The following is a 25,207-nucleotide window of genomic DNA, read 5'->3' as shown; positions in this document are numbered from 1 at the left end:
CGCTGTTCATCCCGCTGTTCATCCCGCTGTTCATCCTGCTGTTCATCAGTGGACATGATCTTCTCCCTGCAGCTCTGTAGCCCCTGACTCCTGTTTTCTCCTGTTTACTCATTAACTCTCCGCTGTCCGTGGTGCTGACTCCGAGCTTTCAGCGGGTTTAGCCTCTTCACCGTGTTTACGAGCGGATGAAGAAGATAAATGCAGAACTATTCGTTTCTCACTTGTTTTGCAAACCCTTAATTAATTAATTAATTTATTTATTTATTTGTTGTTTATATAAACACAGAATCCAGTTTGCATCCCGCTGGGGGCTGGTTGACTTGTTTTCTGTAGAAGGCATGCAGAATGAACTTTGGACACAGGTCGCTACTTCACGTCTGTGCGCGAGCAGTTCAGGGGGAGGGATCCTCAGACAGAGAACAACTTTTGCGCACATCGTCCTGATTTGACGCACCGTTCGTCTGAGCGCATTTCTCGTGTCGGGACTTTGCTTCACCTGAACTTTATGCAGGAGAAACTACAGCTGCACTGAAAGAGCCAAAGTTTCCGAGTGAGTTCAGAGCGCAGCGCGGAGCAGGTGGTCCTGGAACAGCCATGATGGGAACGATGGGAGCGCACGGACGGAGCTCGGCTCGTCTCGGTTTGCTCCTTTGCGGATGTGTGGCGTTTCTCTTCAGTGAGCTCGTCCCACCGAGCGAGGCCGGCTGCGGGCAGAGGGACAGCCCGAACTGCTGCAGCGGCCGGGATAACGAGTGTGTGGCGCGCACGAGGAGGAGAACAGCGTGCTACTGCGACAGCTACTGCCAGAAAACCAGAGACTGCTGCGAGGACTACCAGCACGTGTGCCAGATATCTGGTGAGTTGCATCTTGGCAGGTTTTCTGGATAAAAGCTGAACTTTTATTAGTTTCCCACTCAGAGGTGGCTGAGAGGACACGGAGACAGTGAGACATTCTGCACCTGACTGTCTCTGCTGTGACTTTTTGGGTCTGCAGCGTTGACCTTTGACCCTCACATCAAAGTTTGAAATTGCACCACCGGACTTGGAAGGAGGTGTGAATGGTGAGGAGAGTCACAGATGGACATGTGTCTCCTTTTATTAAGAAATCAGACGACTGCTGTGTATGGAGAGATGAAAGAATGAACAGCTGACTGCCAAAGATGGTCAGGGTCACAGGAGAGTTTAGTCTGCTGTGACAGACAGAGACACTGAGCTGTGACTGAAGAGTGTGTTAAACCTCACAAGGACTGACTTATACTCTCCTTGTTTTAAGTGCACAGTAAAAAGCACCTGCAGGTCACTTCTACATGTCAGAGCTCCTAAAGTGCTGCAGAGACCCCTTCATTACACATGTTTACTGTAGAAAACCATCCTCAGAGCTCTGTCTCTCTGCTGGGATGTAAACAGGTGTTACCTGAACAATATCTGCTGCTGGACGTTGTTTTACTCCAAAACAAAGCTGCAGCTCCTGCACCTTTAACCAGAACATGCTGTATTAACACACCTACTGCTGTATGACTCGAAGTGATGAGAACTTTTACTCATTAGCATCAAGTTGTTTTTTTCTTTGGATGTTTTACATCAGTGGTTCTAAAAGTTGGGGTTGGCTCCCCACTGTGGGTCACAAAACACTAGGTTCAGGGTTTTGAGATGATCAAATCAAATTAAAACAGTTAACTCCTACTGGTATATTTCACTAATAGATCACACCAGTATCTGCTATAAGTTGATAGGAATGGTCCTTATTATTTTATGGTGTGTTATTTTATTTATTATCAACAGCTGTATATTATCAGTCAAGGACATTTGGGTTTTTATAAGTGTTTGACCTTGTTAGTTTTAGAGGTCAAAAGCTAAATAAAGTTTGGGAAACTCTGCTTTACACGACATCAACCCTTAAGAGCTCAGTCATGTCACTCTGTTATTACAACTGTTCAGGAGATGTAAAATAGTTTTGTCTGATACAAAACATTTAACTTAAATTTGTGACGTTTTTGCTTTTGTTAAGAAGTAATACATACAGTAAATAATGTGTAAGTTTTTGTTTTGACTGAGAATAAACTTATTTTACTCTTTTTTTTTTTAAATATGAAATATGTTTGTGTGACGTCAAAACAGTCAAACGTCTGTCACTTTGTGATTAAATAGGTGCAGAAATTCTCTTCTAAAAGTCCCTTAAAAATATATAGAAATACTGTGAATTGAATTTATATTTCAAGATGTGTTTTGATATTATTAAATAAAATGTATTTTAAAGGTACTTAATATAATGCAATTTGGACCAGTTAAAATGTATTTCCTAAAGTAAGGAACAAAATCTACTATTTTTTTTATCATATTAAATGTTAATGGCTCCTTTAATTCAAAATTTATGACCAACAACTACCTTTTTAATTTATGCTTTAATCATTTGCAGCGAGTATCTTTATGAGGCCATGTGGGCGTGAAAACAACATTTTGGTGAAAACAAGGGGGAGTTCTTGAAATAACATTCTTCAAATATTAGGAAGCAACGTTTTACACTCAAGACTCATTAGTTATTGATTCTCCATCAATCCAACGAGGTGTCAATCCAGTATCCATTGTGTCTCCAAGCTAACTGTTAGAGTTTGGATGAGCACCTCCGGTTGGTGCTGAGTTTTCACCCAACTCTTCTGCAGCTCTGGTCCTTCAGAGGTCACAGCTGCCACGTCCTCTGGTTTGTTCATGTTGCACAAACATCTTTGGTCTGGTGGACCTCATGCTTTGCTCTGGCAGCTCAGTTCAGATGCAGACGCTGCAGGGTGGGAAAACAAAACATCCCTGCCGAACTCTTCAGTTCTCAGATTTGTGCACTCCATAACGTATTTTCAGGTCATTTTGCAGCCCTGGCAAATACATGTGAATTTAACAGATTGGCTATATTAACTGTGACCTTTAGACTGTCCACACATTGTGTGATTCTTAGAAAACCACCCGACTTCTTATGCAATCTGATATTTTATCACCACACTCTTCATCTAATTGTCATTTAATGTACTATGAAGAAGAAAAATGTTTACAGATAAAATGTTACAAGAGCATACGTTCTCTCATTTGTGCAGCATGAATGTTTTGCTTGTGTCTGAGTGTGTGTGTCTGTAAATAAACCACTGGATGGGTTTTAATGAACCTTTTAGAAAGTAATCAGTGGATGTACATCTACAACTGTTTAACATTTGGAGTCGATTCAGTTCAAGATGGCTGCCAAAGCTAATCAATATTAGTCAACACAGAAATGCATCAATCAGTTTTACAGATATTGAGTTTAAAATTTGACAGACTGTCATTCACAACTCATTCTCTGGGTGTGAGATCTGCTTGATAGCCCTTACAGCTGTATTTTTATGGTTGCTACCAAAATGGCTCAAATTGTGTAATTTCCCAAAATCATATTTTAATCTAAAAGTCTGGCATGAAAAGTGTTGGGCGATATGCTTTACTTCAAGGAAGGCCAGGCCTTTAATTGATGTCTTTCTCTTACTTTTTAAATTTAAATAAAAAGTTAATTTTAGGCATCAGTCCTCCAACAAACATACAGTAGAGGAGATTATTTAATTTTTATTTTTGTAGCAAGTCTTCCATGCAGATAATTGCTCATTCGTCTGCAGAGATGATCTCGGTCTTTAGGATGTTGGAGGACGCAGCTTCTGTCCTCTTCTGCTGGGGTGTCTGTTAGTTTTCACCCCAACAGTAAATATATATTCTGGGTTCATCCTCTCAGATTATCTCATAATTCACCTCTTTCTCTAGCAGCTGCTTTCTCTCTGTTCCTGCAGGGCACTCCTGGGATGCCCCGTCTGCTTCTTTACTCCCAGGTTTTCTAACAGGTCTTGAACTCTTTAAGCTGAAATGACACAGCTGTTGAAGTTCCTGCTCTTCATTTAGTCCCAGTGCTCATAAAGTGCATGAACAAGTGCTCTGATCTGAATTTGATGCGTAACATCTGGCCACTTTATGGCAGAAAAATTTATTTCTTCTTCTTTTTGTGTCTACAAGACTCATTACAAACAGCGTTTTCATATAAATAGATATTCTCTCAGTATTTAGTTATTTTTTGTTTGTTTTTTGGCTGCTTCCTTCTGCTGGAGTCACAACAACAAGCAAACTTGCACAAAAGTTTTGCCAACTGTTTGCCCTTTCTGACGCACCAAGGTTTATGTAATATTATCAATATTGACATCAAAGTTGATGCTCAATAATCCAGGTAAAAAAAACTAACATTGTTCAGTCAGGTCATCCGGATGGTTTATTTTTTTTTATTGAGATGTTTCATCCTTCATCCAAAGGACTTCATCAGTCGGAGGAGCCACAAACAAACTCAGTCCCACAAGCAGCACACTCACATAGTGGACCAACTAGTTCAGTTTGCTGGTGATAAGATGGTTTCTTGGGCCCGCTCTCTCCCCCATCGACTCCTCTGAGGCATCCGTAGCTAAAGTGGTTCAAAACCTCTTGTGGGACTGAATTTGTTTGGGGCTCCTCAGACTGAATAAGTCCTTTGGATGAAGGACAAACCATCACAACAACAACAACAACAAAAAAACTGTCCAGATGACCTGACTGAACAATGTTGGGTATCAATAATGACGTTTGCAAAGTCTTTTTTTCAATCAGTCTTTTTTAACATAAAAACAAACACAAACAAAAATCAAGAAAAAAGAGAGCACACAGAATAAAAAACAAAACACCTCCTACCCCTCTCCTCCACCGGCTCAGTCTCACACACATAACTAAACTAAACATGGACAAGTTTTCCACATACAACATGAAAGGCTGCAAAGTGTCCCACAATCTTTTAACAGAACCCTTCAGGGTATATCTTATTTTTCCTATATCAGAGTCAGAGTCAGAGTTTCTTTATTGTCATTCGCACCTCATGTGGTACATGTGGTGGAGCAAAACTATGTACACAGGGTCCCAGTTACATCCAACAATAAAATGTATAAGAAAAACAGTAATAACATCTAAGATATGAACTAAGAAAAACATCAACTAAATATACACTAAGCACTCATAACATAAAACATTGAACATCAGCACAAACATGAACATGAGTCTGTGAGCAGATGTGCACGCATGAACACATCAACATTAAAACAGATCAGCAGCAACATGAAACAGATCAGCAGCAACATGAAACAGATCAGCAGCAACATGAAACAGATCAGCAGCAACATGATATGGTTTTTCACAGTGATTATTCTAGTTAGAGATTCATGAGTCTAACAGCCTCAGGGTAGAAGCTGTTCCTCAGTCTAGTGGTTCTACACTTAATGCTCCTTAACCTCCTTCCTGAGGGGAGTGGGGCAAAAAGTGTGTGTGCTGGGTGAGTGGGGTCCTTCATGATGCAGGTGGCCCTCTTCCTGCATCTGGAGGTGTAGATGTCTGTGATGGTGGGGAGGCTGATTCCAACAGCCTTCACCACTCTCTGCAAAGCTTTTCTTTCTGTAATTCTGTAATTCCTGGTAGTTTCTGGTCGTCCTTTGTGCTTATCTTTAGGTTATTATGGTTTATTTATGGTTCTTTGTCACAGCTGCAGCCACTTCGCCCATCAGCCCCAGAGTTCGTTTAGTTCCTCAGCATTGTTGTGTGTTCTGACACCATGTCCGGCCCCCTCTTTGTATCTCCTTGTGCCTCCATGTGTCTAAAGCTTCGGTTTTTACTTTGTACAAGATTTAGCTGCCCCGGGAGCTTTTTGTTTCATTTGCATCCCTGGGTCCAACCACCTCCATTAAACCGTAACAAATTCAATTAATTGTCCTTAAATCTTATTTGATGTAGCCTCCAAATCCACCTTTTTGACTAAATATTGTCACTTTGGGCTTTACATATTATAGTGATGGCCAGTTGTTCAATTAGTGGTTTTTAAATGACAAACAAATGGGTGGGCCAGAGTCAACAGAAGCACAAACAATCTCACGACCAAAACAAACGATAAACAAGATAAAAACACCAATCAGCCAGAACAGCTTTGAGCTCGTTTCTGTTTAGTCTCTTGCTAATTGGACGTAGATTACTTAATGCTCTTCAGGGTCCACGGATCATAACAAAAGTCTTTTTCTGTGTTTGTGCCACCCAGTTCTGCTCAGTGTGACAAATGTTCAGTCACTCCTTTACCAAACCAAAAATAATCAAAGATTTTCAACAAATAACGATTAAAAAAACACTCAGTCAAGTAGTTTTTTTAGTTTTTCTGTCCAACTTGAAGCTAATCCAGTGCTAAGAAAAGATTGTATGATGGCGAATTTCATTTGAGATGTTTATGTTTCTGAACACTCTGGAGCACTTGTCTAAAAGCACGTGACCTCCTGACATTCAAGCGTTTCTTGTTCTTTCTTTGTTTTGTCTAATAATTGTTTGGGAAAAAAGTGACATGCTGTGAGGCCAAGCAAGGCTAAATTAGCCCAAATTTTGTAATAAATCGTTTTTAGAGGCTGGTTTTTAGCCTCCATCTGTCTACAGGGAAGATTTATACCCCTCGCTGTTCGTACAGTTAATGTTTGTCAGTTTATTAAAATACTTTTAATGTTTTTTTTTTGTGTGTGTTCCTGAACATTATAGCAACATTAGCCAGACCTTGATCTGATCAGTCTGTCTGACTGGGTGGTGAAGGAGGGTGACTGTAGTGGTTTTGAGTCAAAAGTGGCCCTCCAGACCAGTTGGACATCTGCATCCCATCAAAGAAATGTGGGGGTGTACTGAGAGGAACATAAAAAGGGACTAAAAAAGGGGACAGATGGACAAGACCAAGGGCAAGTGGTGGACAAAATGTTAAATTGGGCTTTTTAAGCATGAGAATTTTTTAAATGGAAGCACGTTTAAAGAAGACAAAAGGGATGCCATTCAAAATAAAGTATTGTAAAAGATTATTTGTTTGTGGCCTGGAGCTCTGTTAGACACACACAAAAAAAAATAAGACACATTGTGCTAAACTTTTAAATAATGGTGCTCAAACACAAGTGAGCTTCCCCTTTGTCCATTTTGCCTCCACTCTCATCCGTCTGGTGAAAACAACAGAAATCATCATAAACACGCAGTAATCTTAATTTATGTCTATGCAGGATCTGTTCCTTTTTTACAAATCGAGGAGCAAATTGCTTCTCGTCATTTGATTTATTCTGAGCTCAGTCAAAAAGCTGCACATGCCGTCTACGATCAACATTTGTTTCCTGTATTGGGGTCAGAGGTCAGGGATGGGGACAGGTTCTCTGACCAGGAACTTTCTCATCAACAATGCAGACAGGGTCAGGAAGTGGCTGTGGGTCAGACTGTCAGCAGGGTTATCATGTGGGTGGTGGGACTGTTGCCTTGGTGGGGGGTGGGGAGGCCACCACTGTTTAGTAATTTCCTCCTGACCTCTGGTGGCTCGAGGGTCAGCAGGTTGAGCCTTCAACACAGAGCCTCCATCCTGTTGGTGCGTGTTTGTGTGTGTCCATTAAAGGAGTAACAGTTGTTTTCACTTTGGGTCCGGGAACCGGCCGACCCTTGTTGGTTTCACAACACGGCCTCTTCAGTAAAGACCTTAAAGGCTCTGCTTGTTTTCTATAAAAACTAAACAACAGCCTCAAAATCTCCCAGTAAGCATCACAGAAAGCAAAGAAAAGGAAAGGATACCTGACGAGAGCATAAGAAGTTAAAACTAGAAAGCTGATTGTAGAGATCCGATCATGCAGAGTGGAGTTTTTTTTTAAATATATATACTGGGGTGGCCACTGAAAATCCTGGGTAAGCCATAAAATAATTTCAGAAATTCATTATGCTCTTGTTATAAAACAGCAATTAGAAAACTTTGCAACATGAGAGTGATTTTAAAGGAAATATAACAGATTATATGATGTGCGGAGACCAGAACAGGTAACATTTGGAGTTCCACAACAGTCCAGTTTTATGTAATCTGTCTACTTATACACATGTATTACCATAAAATATCTTTACATAAAGCTTTTTGTCATTTTCCCTAAAAAAAACTCAGGTGTGCATCTTTACATTTACTAGAAATCCTAAAAAAAACTAAGGGAAATTAAAAATATGCACCTGGCTGAAGACTCAAAGGATAAAACTGACTGGCTAAGGGGTGGGGCACCAATATTTTAGGTGTGGCCATTGCCCCCCCTGGCCTCCCCTTGGCGGTGCCCCTGATCATGCACCATTAAAATTTTTCCAGTGAATTCCACCTGTTTTTGTATTTCCGTCTGTGTGTTTTTCAGTAATGGTTAGAATAAACTCAACTGGGCTGATTTATGAGAGAGGAATTGTTGTTTTGTTTGTTTGTTTGTGTGTTGATCTGGGAAAGGCCAGTGTCAGGTGAGCAGCACTAATGTGCAGGAATCCAAAGCATCCATAGTGGCTTTGTGAATCCACTGTGTCACCGCAGCAGCCGACCCCCACCCTCTGAACCTTCAGCAGGACCATGGGAATGAACCAAACGGGCGGCACATTCAAAGCTCTTTTTTCCCCTCAGCTCTCACACGAACAATCACCGAGTCGCTGCATTGTACTGACGGCTGAGTGACTCGAGGTGGGAGAAGATCAGGTTCGCTCGTGGTGTCTTTATCCACTCCTTCCCTATAATTTCAAAAAAGAATATCAGTTTCAAACTTGTGTGCACCTGCTGTCCTGTGAAGATACAAGCCACAACCAACAGTTATTAAAAAAGAGCCTAAGTGGTGTAAAAGTTCATGGTTACATTTATTTTATTTGGAGCCCTTGACTGTCTCACTCCTTCATGTTTTTGAAGGTTGCAGTTCCTCCCCAAAACAAGGTTGTTAAATGTCTGCTGCTGTTAAATCTCGGTGCTGGACATGCTTTGATTACTGCTGAAGCTTCTCTGGCTTTCATCAGTCTTAGTAATGCAACTTCCTCTTGGCCTGATTTAAATGGCTAAATCAGCCTACTGAACAGGAAGTGTAATTGCTGCTGCTGTTTATGTGGTATGCAGACCTCGCGGGTGTGCATGAGTGTTTTGAAGGGGGTTAACAGGATGTCAAATTAGCCCCCGTGTAAATCACCCCACACATTTGACCTGAGGTGTAGACTTCCTGTGTCTGGGGTTCAGATGGGTCGACACAAATGGTTTGTAATGGGCAGCTACCTATTTCCCCCTGCCCACCTGAGTCCATGTGTTGCAGCTCAGAAACGATTAGAGTTTTTAAACTTCCTTCGGGGTGTGTTAGCTCGTTCTTTTTATTCAGCTGCATTTCCAGAATTTGCTCCTTGTTATCTAAAACATCTGTCTGATTTCTCCTGAACCCTAACCGTCTACCTGATCCCCCAGCAGCCATTGACTGTAATGTGGGATCATGGGGCCCTTGGTCGTCATGTTCATCCCCATGTGGAGTTGGTACCAAGGAGAGGAGTCGCCAAGTATCTGTTCCCCCCAGAAATGGAGGCACTCCTTGTCCCGACCTCAAACAACGGCGAGGATGTTTCGGCAACAACGTCATATGCAGCAACGCAAAAGGTGACGACTTCTGCCTCTATATTATTTTGGTGTTTCAGTTTTCTTTGGAGGGGCTTCTTGTTAACACATTTTTACACGCTTGTTGTGAAACCGCACCTCCAGCATCACCGTTTCAACACCTCGTTTATGTTCTATTTTAGAGATGCACGATATTGGATTTTTGGTCGATATCCAATATGTCAATACGTTAAAACTTATACCGATACCAATATCAATATTTTTCCCCCTAGACCTACTTACAGAGACTGCAAAGCTTTCTCTGCTGTAGAATTATTCTGCAAGATCTTTGTCAATTTGGTCTGCTACCAAATTCAGATGCCAAAACGGAGCTGAAAATGATGTAACACTTCAACTTGGATTATGTTTAATGTCAAATTTATTCATGATATTTACTCTAACACAATGACAACACTTAAACAGTGCAAATTTGTAAATGTTCACAAATCTAAAAACCTCTTCACAAGCGACAAGTGAAAGTGCATAAGAAATAGTGCATTAAGAGATATACTTGACAGTTTCTTAAATTAAAAAATAACTTAAAACATAAGCCTTTTATATCGGTGAGTGTTTTTGATGCAATGGCCAATGTCCGATATTTAACTTTATCGCTAATATTGGCCGATACCGATACCATGCCAATAATATCGTGCATCCCTATTCTTTTTCTCTGCAACACCATGCAGATAAACAATTTTACAAATGAAATATTAATTTAGAAAACTAAATACCACATTAGTCTACATGACTTAGGATCTTCTGATTGATATGAGTGAGTAATACGATTCAGTGCAGATGTCTTTTCATTTGCGTCCCTGCACCTGATCTCTAGAGGTGGCAAAGATCCTGCCTGATTCTTTCAAGAGGAACTTCAAGGACCCGTGGAGGCGACCACACATGCTGATGAAGGAGAAAAAGGACAGGTGAGGCCCCCATGCCGCCGCCCTCTCAAACCACTTAGCTGCTTTTTTAATTTTAATAATGATGAATTTTATTACTGTCATTACAAAAAGTAGTCACAGCCAAAACAGGTAAAGTGGTAATTCGTCATTATTTTAGTATTTGTTCCTATTTCAAAAAAAGCTGGCATAGTTTATAAAATATAGATTAAAAAAGATGTTCTGATTTATATAAAACTTGAAATATTTGAAAACAATCCAAAGACATTATCAAATACTGAAACTGTGAAATGTTAATTAAAGAAAATACACGTTTCAAAAATTTTGAAATAGAGAAAACATAAATTTGAAAGACTGTTTTACAAAAAAAGAAACTAAATACCACCAAGATGATGGTAAAAAGGTGCCTTCCACAGCTATACACCATGAAGATTTTTAAAATTATTTTATTTAAAAAACAATAATTATTTATTGATTTAGAGTAATTCATCAGTTTCTTGAAATAAAAAAATGGGATTCAACAGAGAAAGTACATATTTTTATGGTAATTTGAATAAAACAAACGGATCTACCTTGAAATGAGATAAAAACAAAACCAGATATTTAATGTTGACTATTTCTGAGCCTTTAAACCAGTAGTTCCCAACCCTGGTCCCTGAGGAACACCATCCTGCGTGTTTTAATTGTTCCCCTGGTCCAACACACCTGATACAGTGATTTAATTACTTCCTCGGGCTCTGCAGAACCCTTCCATTTAAATCAGATGTGTCAAAGCAGGAAACAACTAAAACATACAGGGTGGTGTTCCTCAAGGACTAGGGTTGGGAACCCCTGTTTTAAACGGTGCTTTAACAGTCTGGACACAAGAACTAGTGAAATTTACTAAAACTATCATCAGTGGTCAGTTTCACAACATTGCTTTTTTTGTGCAATCAAATTAAAATATGCAGAAGCTGCCAGGTTTATCCAAATTAGTTGACTCCCACGGTTTATTAAAATCACTTGAAAACGACTAAATTAAACAGCAACCAGCTGTTCTCAGAAACAGATGCAGTTTGTAAAAGTGTTTCTGGAGCAACAACACTGAGTAAGTCCTCTTCAGCAACAGCCTTAGTATCTTATGAGAAGCTTGGGGGAGCAGTTAAATACAGTTTCAGGAGTCAGTTTAGTTTAATTTGTCTCTGTTGGTTTTTAAGACAGAAGGACTAAAATATTTGGTTTGAATCAGGTTGAAGTCAAGGTTTAAGGGATTTTTTTCCTTTTTTTTAAAGAACAAAATTGCCACTCTTTGGACATTATGTTACAATTTAATATAATAAGTTTGCCTTTGTGTGTGTGTGAAATAAATAAAAATAAAAAATGCTTCAGGAGTCATACGACTTCACACAGTCTGGGGTGAATCTCTGTTCTTCAAGGCTGCAGGAGTTCACCTCACGTTCACATCAGTCGTTATTCATTTGAAGGTCACTCAGAGATGAGCTTCATGTGAAGATTAAAGAATAGAGACAGAGGCCAAGGTTGTCGCAGCGCACACGGTGTGCCTTTAGCTTTGTCTTTGTAACCTGAACTCCAGCCTTGATCGTCTGCATCATGAGCTGACCTTTACTAATCACACTCATCAATATAAACTAGTTCTGATCACGGCGGGGGAATCTAATCTGGCTGCTTTTCTAGTCTGATTAAAATGAACATGAGATGCTTTGTTTTGACAGGATTGAGCGCGAGTAATTTTCCAGAGACATCTGTTGTACTGATGATGATGTCATGGATACTGGACTAGAAACATAATTTTTTTATTTATTTAATCGTTAAACTCAACATAATTTCTATTGTATTTCAGTTCCTTTGGGGAAAAATCAAAACGTCATGTTCAGCTATTCAGCTTCATGTCTTAGCCAAGATCAGTGTTTAGTCGAAGCTGTCTGCCTCTCAGACGATGTAAATAGTGGAGTAAAGTTCAAAGAGCTGCCAGAGTCTGCAGCCATTAGGAGGAGAAGGACTTTAATTGTTTCCAGTCTGCAGTCTCTGTTGATTTTAGAGGACGGTGCGGTGACCATGACACTGCTGGATTACCTTCAAGAAGAACACAAACTTGTGTTTTGTCTGGATTTATTTCATTGGCTGTGAGCAAAAATATTTTGGAGGAAGTTGGAGGAGGGAGGTTTCATTGGGAGGGTTTCAGTATCTTCATTTGGACGTTTTCCATTTGCTCAATTTGTAGATATGGCTCCAGACCAAGAAACAAGCTGTGTGTTAACACAACATGTTTCTGTGCCTATAAAGGAGATTTGTTGTGCCACTTCTGACTCTGATGTTAAGTCACTTATTTGAAATGCTTTTCCCATCTCTTGCTCTGGTAGTTACTGCGTGTACCTGCGAGTGAAGCAGGCCAGCGTGCCGTGCAAACTCAAACTGTGGAGCGCTCAGTTGGTGAAGGAGCGTCTGGTCTGCGCAGAGTGTCAGAGTGACGCCATGTCCAAGTCCGACCGCTGCGCAGGTGATGGCCTGGACAGCACTAGGTAAAAGCAAAACATGACTGCTAATGTGTTCATATGCTGTGTTACGAGTCCACGAGCTGAAAAAGAAGGAAAAAAAAAAATCAACCCTCTCAACAACTAGAACATTAGAGCAAAATTAATTTTTCTGCATGACGGACAATAAAAACGCGTCATTTAGCCCATATCTTGACATTCATACTGTAGCATCTAATTATGTTTGTTGTGGACTTCAACCTCCATTACTGGTAAAATAAGCATCAGAAAACATTGTCCAATTGCTATTTTTTTTTATCCTACATAGAAAAAAGACCAAATACAGTGAATTTCACCTGGAACCCTTGATTGATGTGACTCCTTGTCTATAGAAAACATTATTTTCTGACTTTCTGGTCGTTTGTTTGTAACTCTTTAGAACGTTTTGGACGGCAGCTTCAGCTCCTGGTTGTCATGGTTCCTGGGTGCGAGAGCTATCTTCTGAACGTTGCCAATGTCCTCCCTACTCTGTCCTCTTCGTTTGAGGCGATGCGCAGCCCTCAGACATCTGCGGACGGGGGAGTTACTGCACCCTCCCGCCGACCAAGCCAGACCTTCCTGTCCAGAGTCCTGGATCAACTCAAGGACCTCATCTGCATCCTGATTCCTGCCACTTCTCAACTCGTACTCTGTACTGTATAAACTGCTATAAACACACAGAAATCCACGCATTTCTTCACTTTAGGTTTTGCTTTTACACCGCTTCACCCCCAAAGCAGCTAAATCTTCATCTTTATACCTCCGAATCTTTGCTATCTACCTCCATCAATGCAACTTTACTTAATAATGTGTGTTTTTAAATATATGCTATTTTGCTTATTACCATTTTTTAAATATATGAATGTTTATATGCAATGTGAATGTGCCCATCTATTTGTGTTGGCAGGGCCTACCCTCAGTTTTAGCCTGGACCTAAAGAGCTTTCAATCATAAATGTGTGGGAGAAGCTAAAAGTTTTTATCTTTTCCGTGAACATTTGAGTGAACACATGAGAGCGCTGTTGATTTGTTCCTGCTAATATTTTCTTTAAACAAAAACATTCATGTCAGTAAGTGAAAGTGCGTATTAGGTTCTGATTTTCAGGTGATTTGATGTGTGTTTTTGGCTCCTTCTCCTGGTCTGAAGCAGAGGTTCAGTAGTTGAAGTGGCTAAAATCAGTTCCTTAGACTCGCAGTGGTTCCCAACTCTGGTCCCTGAGGAACACCACCCTGCGTGTTTTAGCTGTTTCCCTGCTTCAACACACCTGATTCAATTATTTAATTACTTCCTCAAGTTCTGCCAAAGTCTGTTAATCACCAAATCATTCAAATCAGGTGTGTCAAAGCAGGGAAACAACTAAAACAAGCAGGATGGTGGTCCTCAGGAGCCAGTGTTTGGAACCCAGAGTTCAGAGCTGATAGAGAAGGAGCCACATGAGAGGGTTTCATGGTGTTTCTTTCTGTGTTCAAAAGCAGAAGGAAATATTTTTGAAGGTGTTTTCCACTCACAGTCATTTCTGCTCGCACGGGGAGGTTTTATCAGCAGAACATCAGCCAACATAAATATCCCACACAGTCAAGTTACTCCCAGATTATTAATCACCGGAATCCCCTCCACAACGCTCTCATCAGCGTCTTGTTTTCCTTCTCTTTCCCTCACTTTGATTTGGTGTTTTCTTTGAAAGAAGCTGCAGATTAACTGCAGCGCAGCCTTTTTGCCTCGACAGCAGGAGTCTTTCCATGTTTCTGTCACAGCTGGTTGAACAGCCGAACACGTTTAGCTCCAGTAAAGGGATTTTTTTTTCTTGTTGTTTTTCTTTCCCACATCTGTATTTGCCTTTTTTATTTATTATAAACAAGTGATGATTTCATTTGTGCAACTGCATATTCTGTACACTGTCCAGTAATAAAATTTAAATAATCATCTCTGTCTTTGGTTATACTTTACTGATGCGTGTTTCCTTTCTTCAGCGAAGGGTGTGGCAGTACTGGGAATATTCTTTGGTTTGACTAGGTGACTGACAAAATGACAGCTTCTCTGTGTGCTTTACCCTTTCAGCTACAAGCTCCTGTAATTTGAGGTTTGTTTTTGTGATGTCAGTGTGAGAAGGTGATGCGTGAAAAGTTAAAAGTTGAAGCCTGAGACACCTGACAGCTGAAGTCCTGCATCAGTACATCTGCTGCTGGTCATCCCAACACAGAACATCAAATACCAAATTTAAATGACAACTTGCCTCCCTCCTATGTGATATATGGTCTTGTTAACTGAACAAGGAGGAGGTTTTTCACTAGGTGTCTGGTCCAGTTTTCTACCAACCACATATTGCACTGTTACTGCTAAATAATGTAGGAAATTCTTCTGTTTGTTCATGTCTTAGGACAACTACATTCAAACTCACATACTGTTTGAGATTCCTGAGGCTGAAGATGAATTTCACCTCACAAATATGAATCTGTTTTCTTTACCCGCTTGTTCCTGTTCAGGAAAACAGGGAATTCAATTCAATTCAAATTCAAAAATACTTTATTGATCCTAAAGGGAAATTAAGTGTTGTCATAGCTCATCATCCTGGTTTCCTTCAAGAGTTGTTCGATGGCTGTGGGCAGGAAGGATCTCCTGCAGTGAATCTGAATAATCTGGCCACAAATACAAATCTGTCCACCCAGATCCAGCTTGTTGTCAGATCCGGCGGGCCTCTCGGTCCTCCTGGGCAGCAGGGCGGCCCAAATGCTGTTCAGAATTCCTCCCTGAGCGATGGTCACTCCTCCCAGCAGTCTGCCGAGCTCCTTGTCGCCACGGACAGATGCCGGGCGATGATCCCGGTCCTCCTGTTGTCACGAGCTGAGTTTCCCACCAGCTCCAGGATCTCGGCGGTCAGGTACTCAAGCACCGCCTCCAGGTTGATGAGAATTCGTCCACGGCACCTCCTTTTCAACTAATTTGGGATTTGGGGCTGTAGTTGAGGTATTTGAGCTTTTGAGATGTTGATCAGCTGCTCCTGGTTGTTAAAAAAAAAAAAAAACTTGTTGCCATGGTTACGCATCATAACAAATGTCCAAAATAAAAAAAGTTTCAGTAAAATTCCTTCCAGCTGCACAACGTCCAATACCAGAGTAAATAATCATCTGAAAAAAGTGATTTACATCCAGAAGAAAAGAGGAATTAAAGTTTTCTATTGCAATAACTCAGATTGACTGTAACGGAGCTGCTCCAACATGCAGACACCCCGAGCGCCGCAATTCTAGAACAATTTAGAACTGGTACCTACTGTATCTCCAGCTGGAGAGGCAGACTAAACCTGTGATTTCTAATATTTTCTCTGGATTTTCTCCACCACTTGTTTTATGTTTTTATGTTTCCACATCTGGATCAAGTCAGCAGTTCATCACAGGGACCATGAATGAGCAGACAACCGTTCACCTTCTTGTTCACACCTAGAGTATTCAATAAACCTGACATAAATATCATATTTATCATACATGTTAGGCTTGATTAGGAGGTTTTTTTTGTTGTTGTTTGGAAATTTAAAAAAATCTACAAAAAGAACTTGAATTCCACACATCGTGAATGGTTATGTCAAGTTTCTGGGACAAGTTTTCTAAACAGCTTGAGAAAAGTCACATAAGAGAAGTTTCTCTCTGGGGTACTTTCCCTCGTTCATTAATCTCTCCGACTATCCTCCCTCCTTGTTTTAACTCTCCTCCCTCCCTCCTCTTCACCAAACTCCTCTTCATCAGCACTCCTCTTCACATTGTCTCACCATGCCAGAGGCCGTGGAGGCCCGTCAGCCTGATAGCCCTGCTCTTGCTGTCCAAAAGGGCAGGAATCGGACCCATCCCCGAACTCCGCCTGATGTGCTCTGACAGCAGTGTATTCTGGGATTACAGTTTCTGAAAGGGAGGGGGGGCATTCCAGCATTGGTGGCTTTTGTCAAAACACAGTCGCTGTTTGCTTTTTGGTAAGGCAGCTGTTCAAAGCTTTGTCGGCAAGAAGGGACCAAACCCAGAGGAGATTTCCGTTTATCTGGGGTGTGCCAGTGGATCTGGGGTGCCACAAGGTCCACTCTTCCTGTTTAAAGTTGCAAATTGATGTTTTCATATCACTTTGCCCACGCATCTGATGCTGTTGTCGTGAAAACCTTGACGCGAGTGTAACTTTGTCAGACATGTGAATGATATGTTGAACTCAGGGCTCAGATGGAGTCCCTGGTTCCTTCCCAGATGTATAATATTGCAGATACAGTATCAGAAATAAACATGAAAAACGATCAAAATGGGCTGCAGAAGAGACCAATACAATTAAAAGTGATGGGGAGAGAATAAATGATGTCAAGGAAGCAGCACACCAACAGAAAGACATTGAATATCTACAAAAAATAGTAATCAACCCATAAAAATCACTTACTTTAAAATAAACACACAAACTGAGACCCAAAGTAATTTAAGGGTGTTATAAATTACACGTAAAATTATCATAATACAACCCATGAAACAATCACATGCAATAAGGGACACAATGACCACAAGCTACTACTAAGAGATTTAAAAAATGCCATCAGTCATAAAAAGATACAAACTGTGACACAAACAGAGCAGGGAAGCTCAACAAGTCCTAAAACCACCACCGAGATGTAAAACACTCAGAACGACTCACAGTGTGGCTTGTAAAGCAGTCACAAAAAAGCAACAACCCATTAACATGTACTGGTTTTAGGCAAAATATGTTTTAAGAAGCACGTACTGTAATTAACAGGTCATCCTAATGGATGCTTGTTGCTCCTGTGGGAGCAGCTGGTCCATCAGAGGAATGATAATATTCATTTCATTCAGACAGGATGCACAGAACGCTCACACACATCGCTCTGATTACAAAATGCATGTTTTTATTTTATATTTGCAGATCATTAAACAATCAACTTCATCCTGTCGATTCAATAAGAAGCCCACCTCAAGATTTTATATAGAAATATATTCTAATAAAATAAATTGTCTGTAATGTCACCCTTAAGCCGTAGCACCACCGTGTGGTTGTGTTGATATCCTGTTTCTTTTTAATGGTAAATAAAAGGTGGATATCTTTTGAATGTTTGAATCATATTTCCGTCTGATTTCAGTGCATAGCGAACAAGGCAACAAACAGTTTCCAAGAACGTTCAAAGATGGCATTGTGATTCACTTTTTCTGGAAAACATGGAGAGTGGCTCTTCAGTGTAAGGTTTATTTCTTTAGATACATAATAGTATATTTTACGCTGTACAATAATGACCTCAGATACGTTTTGCAGCATTGAATATAAGACTTGGTACGTAGAGTTAGAAAATCAGATTCAAAGAGTCAAAGTGAAGCTTGTCATAGTGAGACGAACCCGTTAAGACTTAATGACAGAGACTAAAGTACATTTATGTGAGATAAAAGACTTTAAGGAGAATTTCTGCTTGCGTGTGTTTTAACACTTGTAGGAAAATTCAGAAATAAATGTCAGCTCTGACAAAAAGCTAGTGCACATATAAAACACATTTTTTTTTTTCAGAGAATGATCCATCAATTAAAATTCACCAGTTTGTTGCTAATTACATTTTTGGCAATTACAAAAAAAAAGAAAATTACTCAAAATAAACTTTCAGACATGAAGTGAAGCTTGACAGAAAGTAAAATCCAACTTCTCAAAAAGAAAGAAATCTTGTTTTTATTTTTTGAAAATAATAAAAAAAAGAAATATATATATATTTAACAAAGATTGAGATGAAGGCTCGTGGGTGCGAATGAGTCCAAGTGTGAGTCCTATTTGAGGTTTTTAATTTGCTGGTTTGCGGTGTTGATCTTCCCGTCCATCTTGTCCACTTTGTTCAGCAGAGAATCGATGGAGTCGTCCTGCTCATCGATTTCTACCTGAAGCCCGAGTCCAAGGTTCTTCAGTCTTCTCAACCCATCGCTCATGTCATCTGAACAATCCACAGAAAACATTCATCTTACATCAGGATTAATATGAGAAAGATTGGCAAAGCTTACGGGAAGTTCTTTTCATGCACACGGCAATATTATATAATATAAGGTAGTATTATGCAACTAGTTTCAGTGTTAAAATGTGTATTTTATGGTTACTTAAATAAAACTTGTGAATAAAACCACGATATACAGTTGTCCCTCATTTATCGCGGGTGTTAGGGACCACCCCCCATCCCCGCGATAATTGAAAAACCGTGAAGTAGGGCTAGTAGTCAATATTCCTAACAATTTTCTAAACTCTAAACGCTCTAAAAGAGCACAGCCTGTCATGATCTCTGCGGCTCTCTGCCACGCCCACTTCTCCACTGCAATCACACTCATGCTCATCACTCCCAATCTTCCTCCCTCTGTGTAGATAAACAATTTCAATTTAAATACTGTACTGTAATAGTTTAAATAAACCATCCGTGCTGCATGAGCAGCTTTATTTTAAATAATCAAGCGCGACCAGAACCGAGCCTTTAGTCCCACTCGGTGAACGGCCAGGCCACCGGGAAATATCCTGATGCTCCGAATGGCCAATTCGCCCCAAACCTGCTGCAGCAGGTGTTAAATCATTTAAAAATAATTTATTTTAAATAATTATGGAGCTGTGATTGTGCTTTTATTTTTTGTGTGTGCTGTGCTTACCTGATACCTCATGCCTGAAGACGTCTGCTCTGCCTTCAGACCACCGATTCCAGCTAAAACCCTCGGATAAGTTTTACTTTTCCTGTCTCTGTGAATGACCCACGCCTGTTTGACCAAACACTCAGACCCTGGACTCTGAGCTGAGCTCTCAGAACCAAGCTCCACATTCTGAGGGTGTTTGTCAGACTTTCTCTCACATATCCCGTGATCCGTCCGTCCAAACCTCGTTTCCTCTGACGTCATCGCAGCTTCAGATTCTTATCCGGTGATATTTTTGTTCACACAGCCGCAGGTGGCAGAGAGCGGAGATCATGAAATGCTGCAGGAGCGAGCTGCACTTTTGGGCTGCACGCAGGTACAGCAGGTGCCAAATCATTTAAAATCATTTATTTTAAATAAACAACCCATGCCACTTGTGTGGCTCATCCATCAATCAGCCAATTGTGTGTCATGTCCAATCTTACTTTGAAAAACCGCGAAAGAGCGAGTCTGTGAAAGTCGAACCGCGAAGTAGCGAGGGACTACTGTATAGGTCTAACAAGGTTGAGTCAGGTCCTCTGGACGGATTCCGCTTTGTTGAAACGTTTCATCTTTCATCCAAAAGCCTTCTTCAGACTGAGGAGCTGCAATAAAAAGTCCTATAAGCAGCATCTTCATGTAGTGGTACCCATACTCAACCTTGTTAGATTTATCTACCTGGATTATTGAGCATGCATCAGGACATGATATATGGAATTCATTAAATGCTGCAAGATTACAAAAGGTAATCTAAACATTAACTTGAATGGTTCTTGCGACAACTTTACAGAAAACTGTTAAATATAATCCAGTTTGAATACAAGACAAAGAATAATCGTTTTTATTCACCTAAGTTTTTGTCCAGGGTATGGTGAGCCTCCTTGAGGTATCTGTTCTGTGGGTTTCCATTCTGTCTAGATGAGCGATCATCCATTGATGCAGAAGCTCCAAAACCTGGAACACAGGAGTCAGAAACGATGGCAGGTGGTTGTGAAATAATTAAATCACGCTGAGATCCTTGTGCCAACTCTTACCTCCTGTCTCCAACCTTCTCAGGTTGGGATGGCTGGCTTGGTACTTGTCTTCCTGCTCTCTGCTGCTGGACAAGGCACTCTGTAATCTGAGACAGGTGAAGGAAACACAGGTCAACTATTTAGTGCGAGACAGTTGATGAAATTCGATTTTATCTGCTCTTGTTTTGGTTCAGATACCTAGAAAGCGCTGCACGGATCGGTATTTATGATATTCCTGCATAAAAAAAGGTTAATGATGGCGAGGAAAGCCCATTTAAAACCCAAAACATAGATCTTTAAATATTTGGTCATTTTCAAAGTCCAACATCTTATTCTTATTGTAATATTACAATAATAAATCTGAAAAGGTTGTCTATTTAAAATTTTGATTGTCTTTTTGAAGAATGAACACATTTGCTGTTGTGCACAACCAAGTCAAGACAATACGACACGTGAGAAAAGATCACTGCATGAATAAAAACTTTTGCTGCCTGTAAAGTAAAAAAAGGTCCGACATGACGAAAATTTGCCAACTTTGATTTTATTACAGTTTATATTGCCTAAAAGTAAGATTTGAGTGAAGGACAACACTAAAATACTTCATGAACTAAAATACACATGAACACATTGGCCCTCTGCTGGCTAGTGCAAACAAATTAAAGATTAAAAACAGTTTTTTGTACTAAGATGTGAGCATGGATCCTGAAGCCAGTGAGATAAAAGTACCAGCGCTGCTGATAAAACATAAGCTGTTTCCTGTGCTGCCATAGTATGGGCATACAATCATCTGCATTAAGATGAACTTTAACATATGAACAAACATTTGGTAAATCATTAACATAAACACTAAAAGGAACAGGGCCCAATATAGAGCCTTGGGGGACACCAGCTGAGCATTTGGATATGGTGAACTTTAGTCACCAATCACTGTGTTTTATTAGACAGATATTTCATGCAGCAGGGGCCCTGTTGGAAAAATTAAAACAGAACTTTGATAACTTTTCAGGCTGAGTTTTTGTTTAATTACAAAGTTATTTAATGCATATCTAATCAAAAGATTACAAGTATAGTTTTCAGTTTTATTTCAAAAAAGGCAAACTATATTTAACTTTCTTGAAAACAAGTTTAAACAAACACATTCTTATACAACGTAAGCTTTTAAAATATAGGCAAAAATGATAAAAAAAAGTCTATAGGAATTTGACATTTACTATAAAATATAACTGAACCATCATTAAGTTTAGCTGAAATAGAAACATGTACCAACACGCCACTGTTTTAAAGAATGAGGAACTGAAACGCACCGTTCACTGGCTTGGTAGGCCTTTGGTTCCTCAGGAGTAGGTTTTTCTTCTGGTTTGCCTTTGAAGTAGTTGACAAATCCTCCCCACACACTCTTAATAGTGTTAATATGCTTCTGGCTGGTTTTCAGCTCCTGATCCATGTTGTCCAGCATCTTGTCTGCTCTCCTCAGAGCTTCACCCTGTCGCATCAGCTCCTACACAGACAAATACATAAAAAAAGTAAAAGTAAATACAAGCGCAAAAGTACAAATGCATGAAAGTAAGAAGACGTGTCAGAAAGTGGATGGATGGATGGATGGATGGATGGATGGATGGATGTACCTCTGCAGTTTCCACACCCATCTTCTCTGAGTCATAAATGAGGCCGATGGAGCGATAACTGCTGTCCACAGCAGACTGAGCTGTACGCATCACTTCCTGGTGAAGGTACCTCTGTCTCCTCTCTGCTTCAGTCAACCCGCTGTCACCCGGGTCGTCATCGAACCCTCGACCTTTGGGCTGAAAACCTTCCTCGTCATCATCATCGGCAAATGGATTGTGAGATTTAGGGTAGGCCATCTGTGGAACAAATGCAGTGTTTTGACAAAATAATCTTATCTAAAGCTTTAATTGTGTAAATAAGACTGTCTGAAGTCAGTAACGAGCGTTCACCTTAACTATTAAATCCTCGCGTGAGGATTTTGGCATTAAAAAGTGAATCATGGACAAAATGAAGCAATTAGTTGGAAGACAGACGATTAAATAACAGTTTTAACCAACTTACTTGGTTACACTTTAACTATCTTAACTATCACAGAGACTCTGTGATTCTAATAATAATAATAATGTGGTTCATTATTAGAACCAGGAAAAAATATAAATACTTTAATGAACAGCTTACATGTTGAGTTGACTCCATTCCCATTAGAATCTTCTTTTTTTTTTAAATATAAAAAATATAACTTTATTTTAACGCGTTGGTTTTTAAGTGACAGTCAGAAGCAAACAGCTTAACTCTTGTTAATGGAAAAACCTGTATAATAAAAAAAAAACCATTTATATTTGTTTAGTAGTTTGTCAGTTATGGGTGCAGGCATGCACTTCAGGGGACACCTTTTCTCGAAAAGACTGCTACAACTAGCCGGCCAGTCAAATAAGAAATGACCTCGTCTGAAAATAAAAACACAGCTGCGCACTACGAACTTACTCGTTTATATTTAGACACAATGGAATACAAAATACACACAATATATATATATATATATAGTACACGTGAGGTTAATACACGAACCTTTTTTAACCGTCGCTGCCTCAGATGTTGGCTGTTGCTCTATCTATCGCATCAGCTGACAGTTAGCACCAGGGTTGCCAGATAGAAAATCCCGAAATATTGTACGGGGGTTTTAAAACGATCGTATTTTGACCCAAACTACCATATGTTCTGCGCGCTTTGTCCGCAAATGGGAGGGGAGATATAGTGTAGTATAGTATAATATATAGCATTATATAAAAATATATAGACATATTTTCTGTGGAGGGGAGAGACTGCCTCTTGCACAGTGACTGCTAGATATACAGGTTACGGGGCGGAGTAAGAGAAGGCCCTTTTGCCAAGTTCAGTCCACACTGACGGTGCACTGCAAGTAATTATGTCCCGAGAGCGCACACTGTCGCTGCATTCACGGAGTGTCATATTTCTTCTCCTATATGTCACTCCGTGGGTGCAGCTACAGCGTGCGTTCTCAGGACATATGATTAATTGCCGTGTACCCTAGTTGTGGACCGAACTTGGCAAAAGGGCCGTCTCTTAGTCCGCCCCTGTAACTTTCAACACCTTGCAAAAAGATCTGAAGCACTCGATCTTGACCTAAAGGATTTTAAACAACTGCTAATTTCATGACAAATACCAACGGTCATGTTCCTGTTTTTAGTATTTACACTGCTTTATAATGTAGCAGTTTTTGTCTCATTTTTTGCTGTTTTTTTATTTATTTTTCTATTTACTTTTCATTTCATATGCTTTTTTATATGACTGTCTTATTGTTTGTACCATCTTCTGTTCTTTGTTTAAAATAGGTCTCTCTTGTAAATGAGTTCTCGTGGCTCAATGAGACTAACCTAGTAACTAACCTTAGTATTTCATTGTTTCTAATTATGTTTTGTGTTTTATATTTTTATTTCATATGCTGTAATATCTTGTTACTTTTTATCTGATGCTATGATCTTTTTTTTGTTGTTGTTGTTGTTTTTGTTAAGCACTTTGGTAACAGTTTCTGTTTTAAATGTGCTATATAAATGAATCTGCAAGTCTAGACTTGGCTTGACTAACCTGTATAAATAAAGGTTAAATGGAAAAAAGGGGGGGGGGGGGGTGCACCAGTGACACACCCCACCCCACCCACCTGGATGGAGGGAAGAGGATGTTGATTGATGTGGTTTTGCAGGTTTAAGTCTAGGATGTGACTTTTTGATGTCATGTAGGCATGCCCGTGAATAAAATGAGTCTTTTTACATTGCAAGAAAAAGCCACCAACTAATGTTTATTTAGGCAGTTTTATTGTATTTCATTTAGACCCTATAACTTACTTTCCAAATCTTTCTAAAAAAAAGTTAAATCTGGTCCTCTGGACATTCAAAAAACAAAACAAAAAAAATGTAGAAACGTTTCGTCTTTCATCCGAAAGACTTCCTCAGTCTGAGGTGCTGTATTCAGCTCAGTCTTATAAATAGCACCTTCACAGAGTGGATCAACCAGTTTGCTGCTGACAACCAAAACCTCACATGGTCAAGAAGGACCATCAGCCATCAGCTAATGGACCATCAGCTAATGGATCATTAGCACACTGATGGCTGTTTACTGTTCACAGGGGGCTGAGTGATACTAGCAATAACAGTATTGTAAGAGGGGGACAGTTGAACACGGAGGCCTCCACCCCTGTTTAATGATGAATTCACGTAAAGAGTGGTGTGACACCAAAAGAGACCATTGTTTCATCAGTCTCCATGATGACATCCCTCAACTTATCCACAAAGTCCATGGTGTTCTGTATGTGATGTTCTGAGCTGCCAACTAAAGGGATGAGTACAGACGCCAGATATTTGGAAACATTGTAAGTGACCGAGTTAATCATGCTAACAATTGGTCTTAAAGGTACACCTCAACTCTGTGGATAAATACATCAAGTTCACACGAGAAGATGTAAAAACTGGCAGATTGGCTTTCTTTGACTGTGAGGTCTCAGTCTCTGATAGAGGACATTTGCAAACTGAGGTGTACCGCAAACCCACCCACCTTTGTTTTTTTTTTTTTGAATGTCCATAGGACCAGATTTAACCTTTTTAGATTTTTCTACCTGGATTATTGAGCATGC

General features: G+C 40.0%; 3 protein-coding genes across 3 annotated transcripts in view; 2 read left to right on the top strand and 1 right to left on the bottom strand.

Moving 5' to 3' along the window:
• Positions 1 to 594: 594 nt before the first annotated feature.
• On the top strand, positions 595 to 13,393 carry si:dkey-178e17.3 (somatomedin-B and thrombospondin type-1 domain-containing protein). The gene is made up of 5 exons (XM_037680266.1): positions 595 to 856; positions 9,296 to 9,481; positions 10,311 to 10,401; positions 12,738 to 12,896; positions 13,288 to 13,393. The coding sequence occupies exons 1-5, from the start codon at positions 595 to 597 to the stop codon at positions 13,391 to 13,393; spliced, it is 804 nt and encodes a 267-aa protein (XP_037536194.1).
• A 5,019-nt stretch (positions 13,394 to 18,412) lies between these two features.
• snap29 (synaptosome associated protein 29) lies at positions 18,413 to 23,200 on the bottom strand. Its single transcript, XM_037680265.1, has 6 exons — positions 23,128 to 23,200; positions 22,179 to 22,415; positions 21,858 to 22,051; positions 20,575 to 20,660; positions 20,390 to 20,494; positions 18,413 to 18,828 (listed from the first exon to the last, which is right to left on the bottom strand). The coding sequence occupies exons 2-6, from the start codon at positions 22,413 to 22,415 to the stop codon at positions 18,668 to 18,670; spliced, it is 783 nt and encodes a 260-aa protein (XP_037536193.1). The 5' UTR covers positions 23,128 to 23,200; the 3' UTR covers positions 18,413 to 18,667.
• Positions 23,201 to 24,319: 1,119 nt separating this feature from the next.
• pi4kab (phosphatidylinositol 4-kinase, catalytic, alpha b) overlaps positions 24,320 to 25,207 on the top strand; it is a 36,027-nt gene continuing 35,139 nt past the window's right edge. Inside the window, exon 1 of the mRNA XM_037680040.1 lies at positions 24,320 to 24,325. Coding sequence (XP_037535968.1) covers positions 24,320 to 24,325 — 6 coding nt within the window. The remainder of the gene's footprint in view (positions 24,326 to 25,207) is intronic.

This window comes from Nematolebias whitei, chromosome 8, assembly GCF_014905685.2.
Source record: "Nematolebias whitei isolate Nwh7 chromosome 8, NemWhi1, whole genome shotgun sequence".
Taxonomy (NCBI): Eukaryota; Metazoa; Chordata; class Actinopteri; order Cyprinodontiformes; family Rivulidae; genus Nematolebias; species Nematolebias whitei.
Note: the sequence above shows the minus strand (reverse complement) of the source record. Positions and strands in the feature narration are given on the sequence as shown.

Coding starts and splice junctions, on each gene's coding strand:
- si:dkey-178e17.3 (XM_037680266.1), top strand. CDS start 595: ATGATGGGAACGATGGGAGCGCACGGACGGAGCTCGGCTCGTCTCGGT. Junction 9,482..10,310: donor CATATGCAGCAACGCAAAAG/GTGACGACTTCT, acceptor CCTGATCTCTAG/AGGTGGCAAAGATCCTGCCT. Junction 12,897..13,287: donor GATGGCCTGGACAGCACTAG/GTAAAAGCAAAA, acceptor GTAACTCTTTAG/AACGTTTTGGACGGCAGCTT.
- snap29 (XM_037680265.1), bottom strand. CDS start 22,415: ATGGCCTACCCTAAATCTCACAATCCATTTGCCGATGATGATGACGAG. Junction 22,052..22,178: donor TGGGTGTGGAAACTGCAGAG/GTACATCCATCC, acceptor TTGTCTGTGTAG/GAGCTGATGCGACAGGGTGA. Junction 18,829..20,389: donor TACCCTGGACAAAAACTTAG/GTGAATAAAAAC, acceptor TGGATTGTTCAG/ATGACATGAGCGATGGGTTG.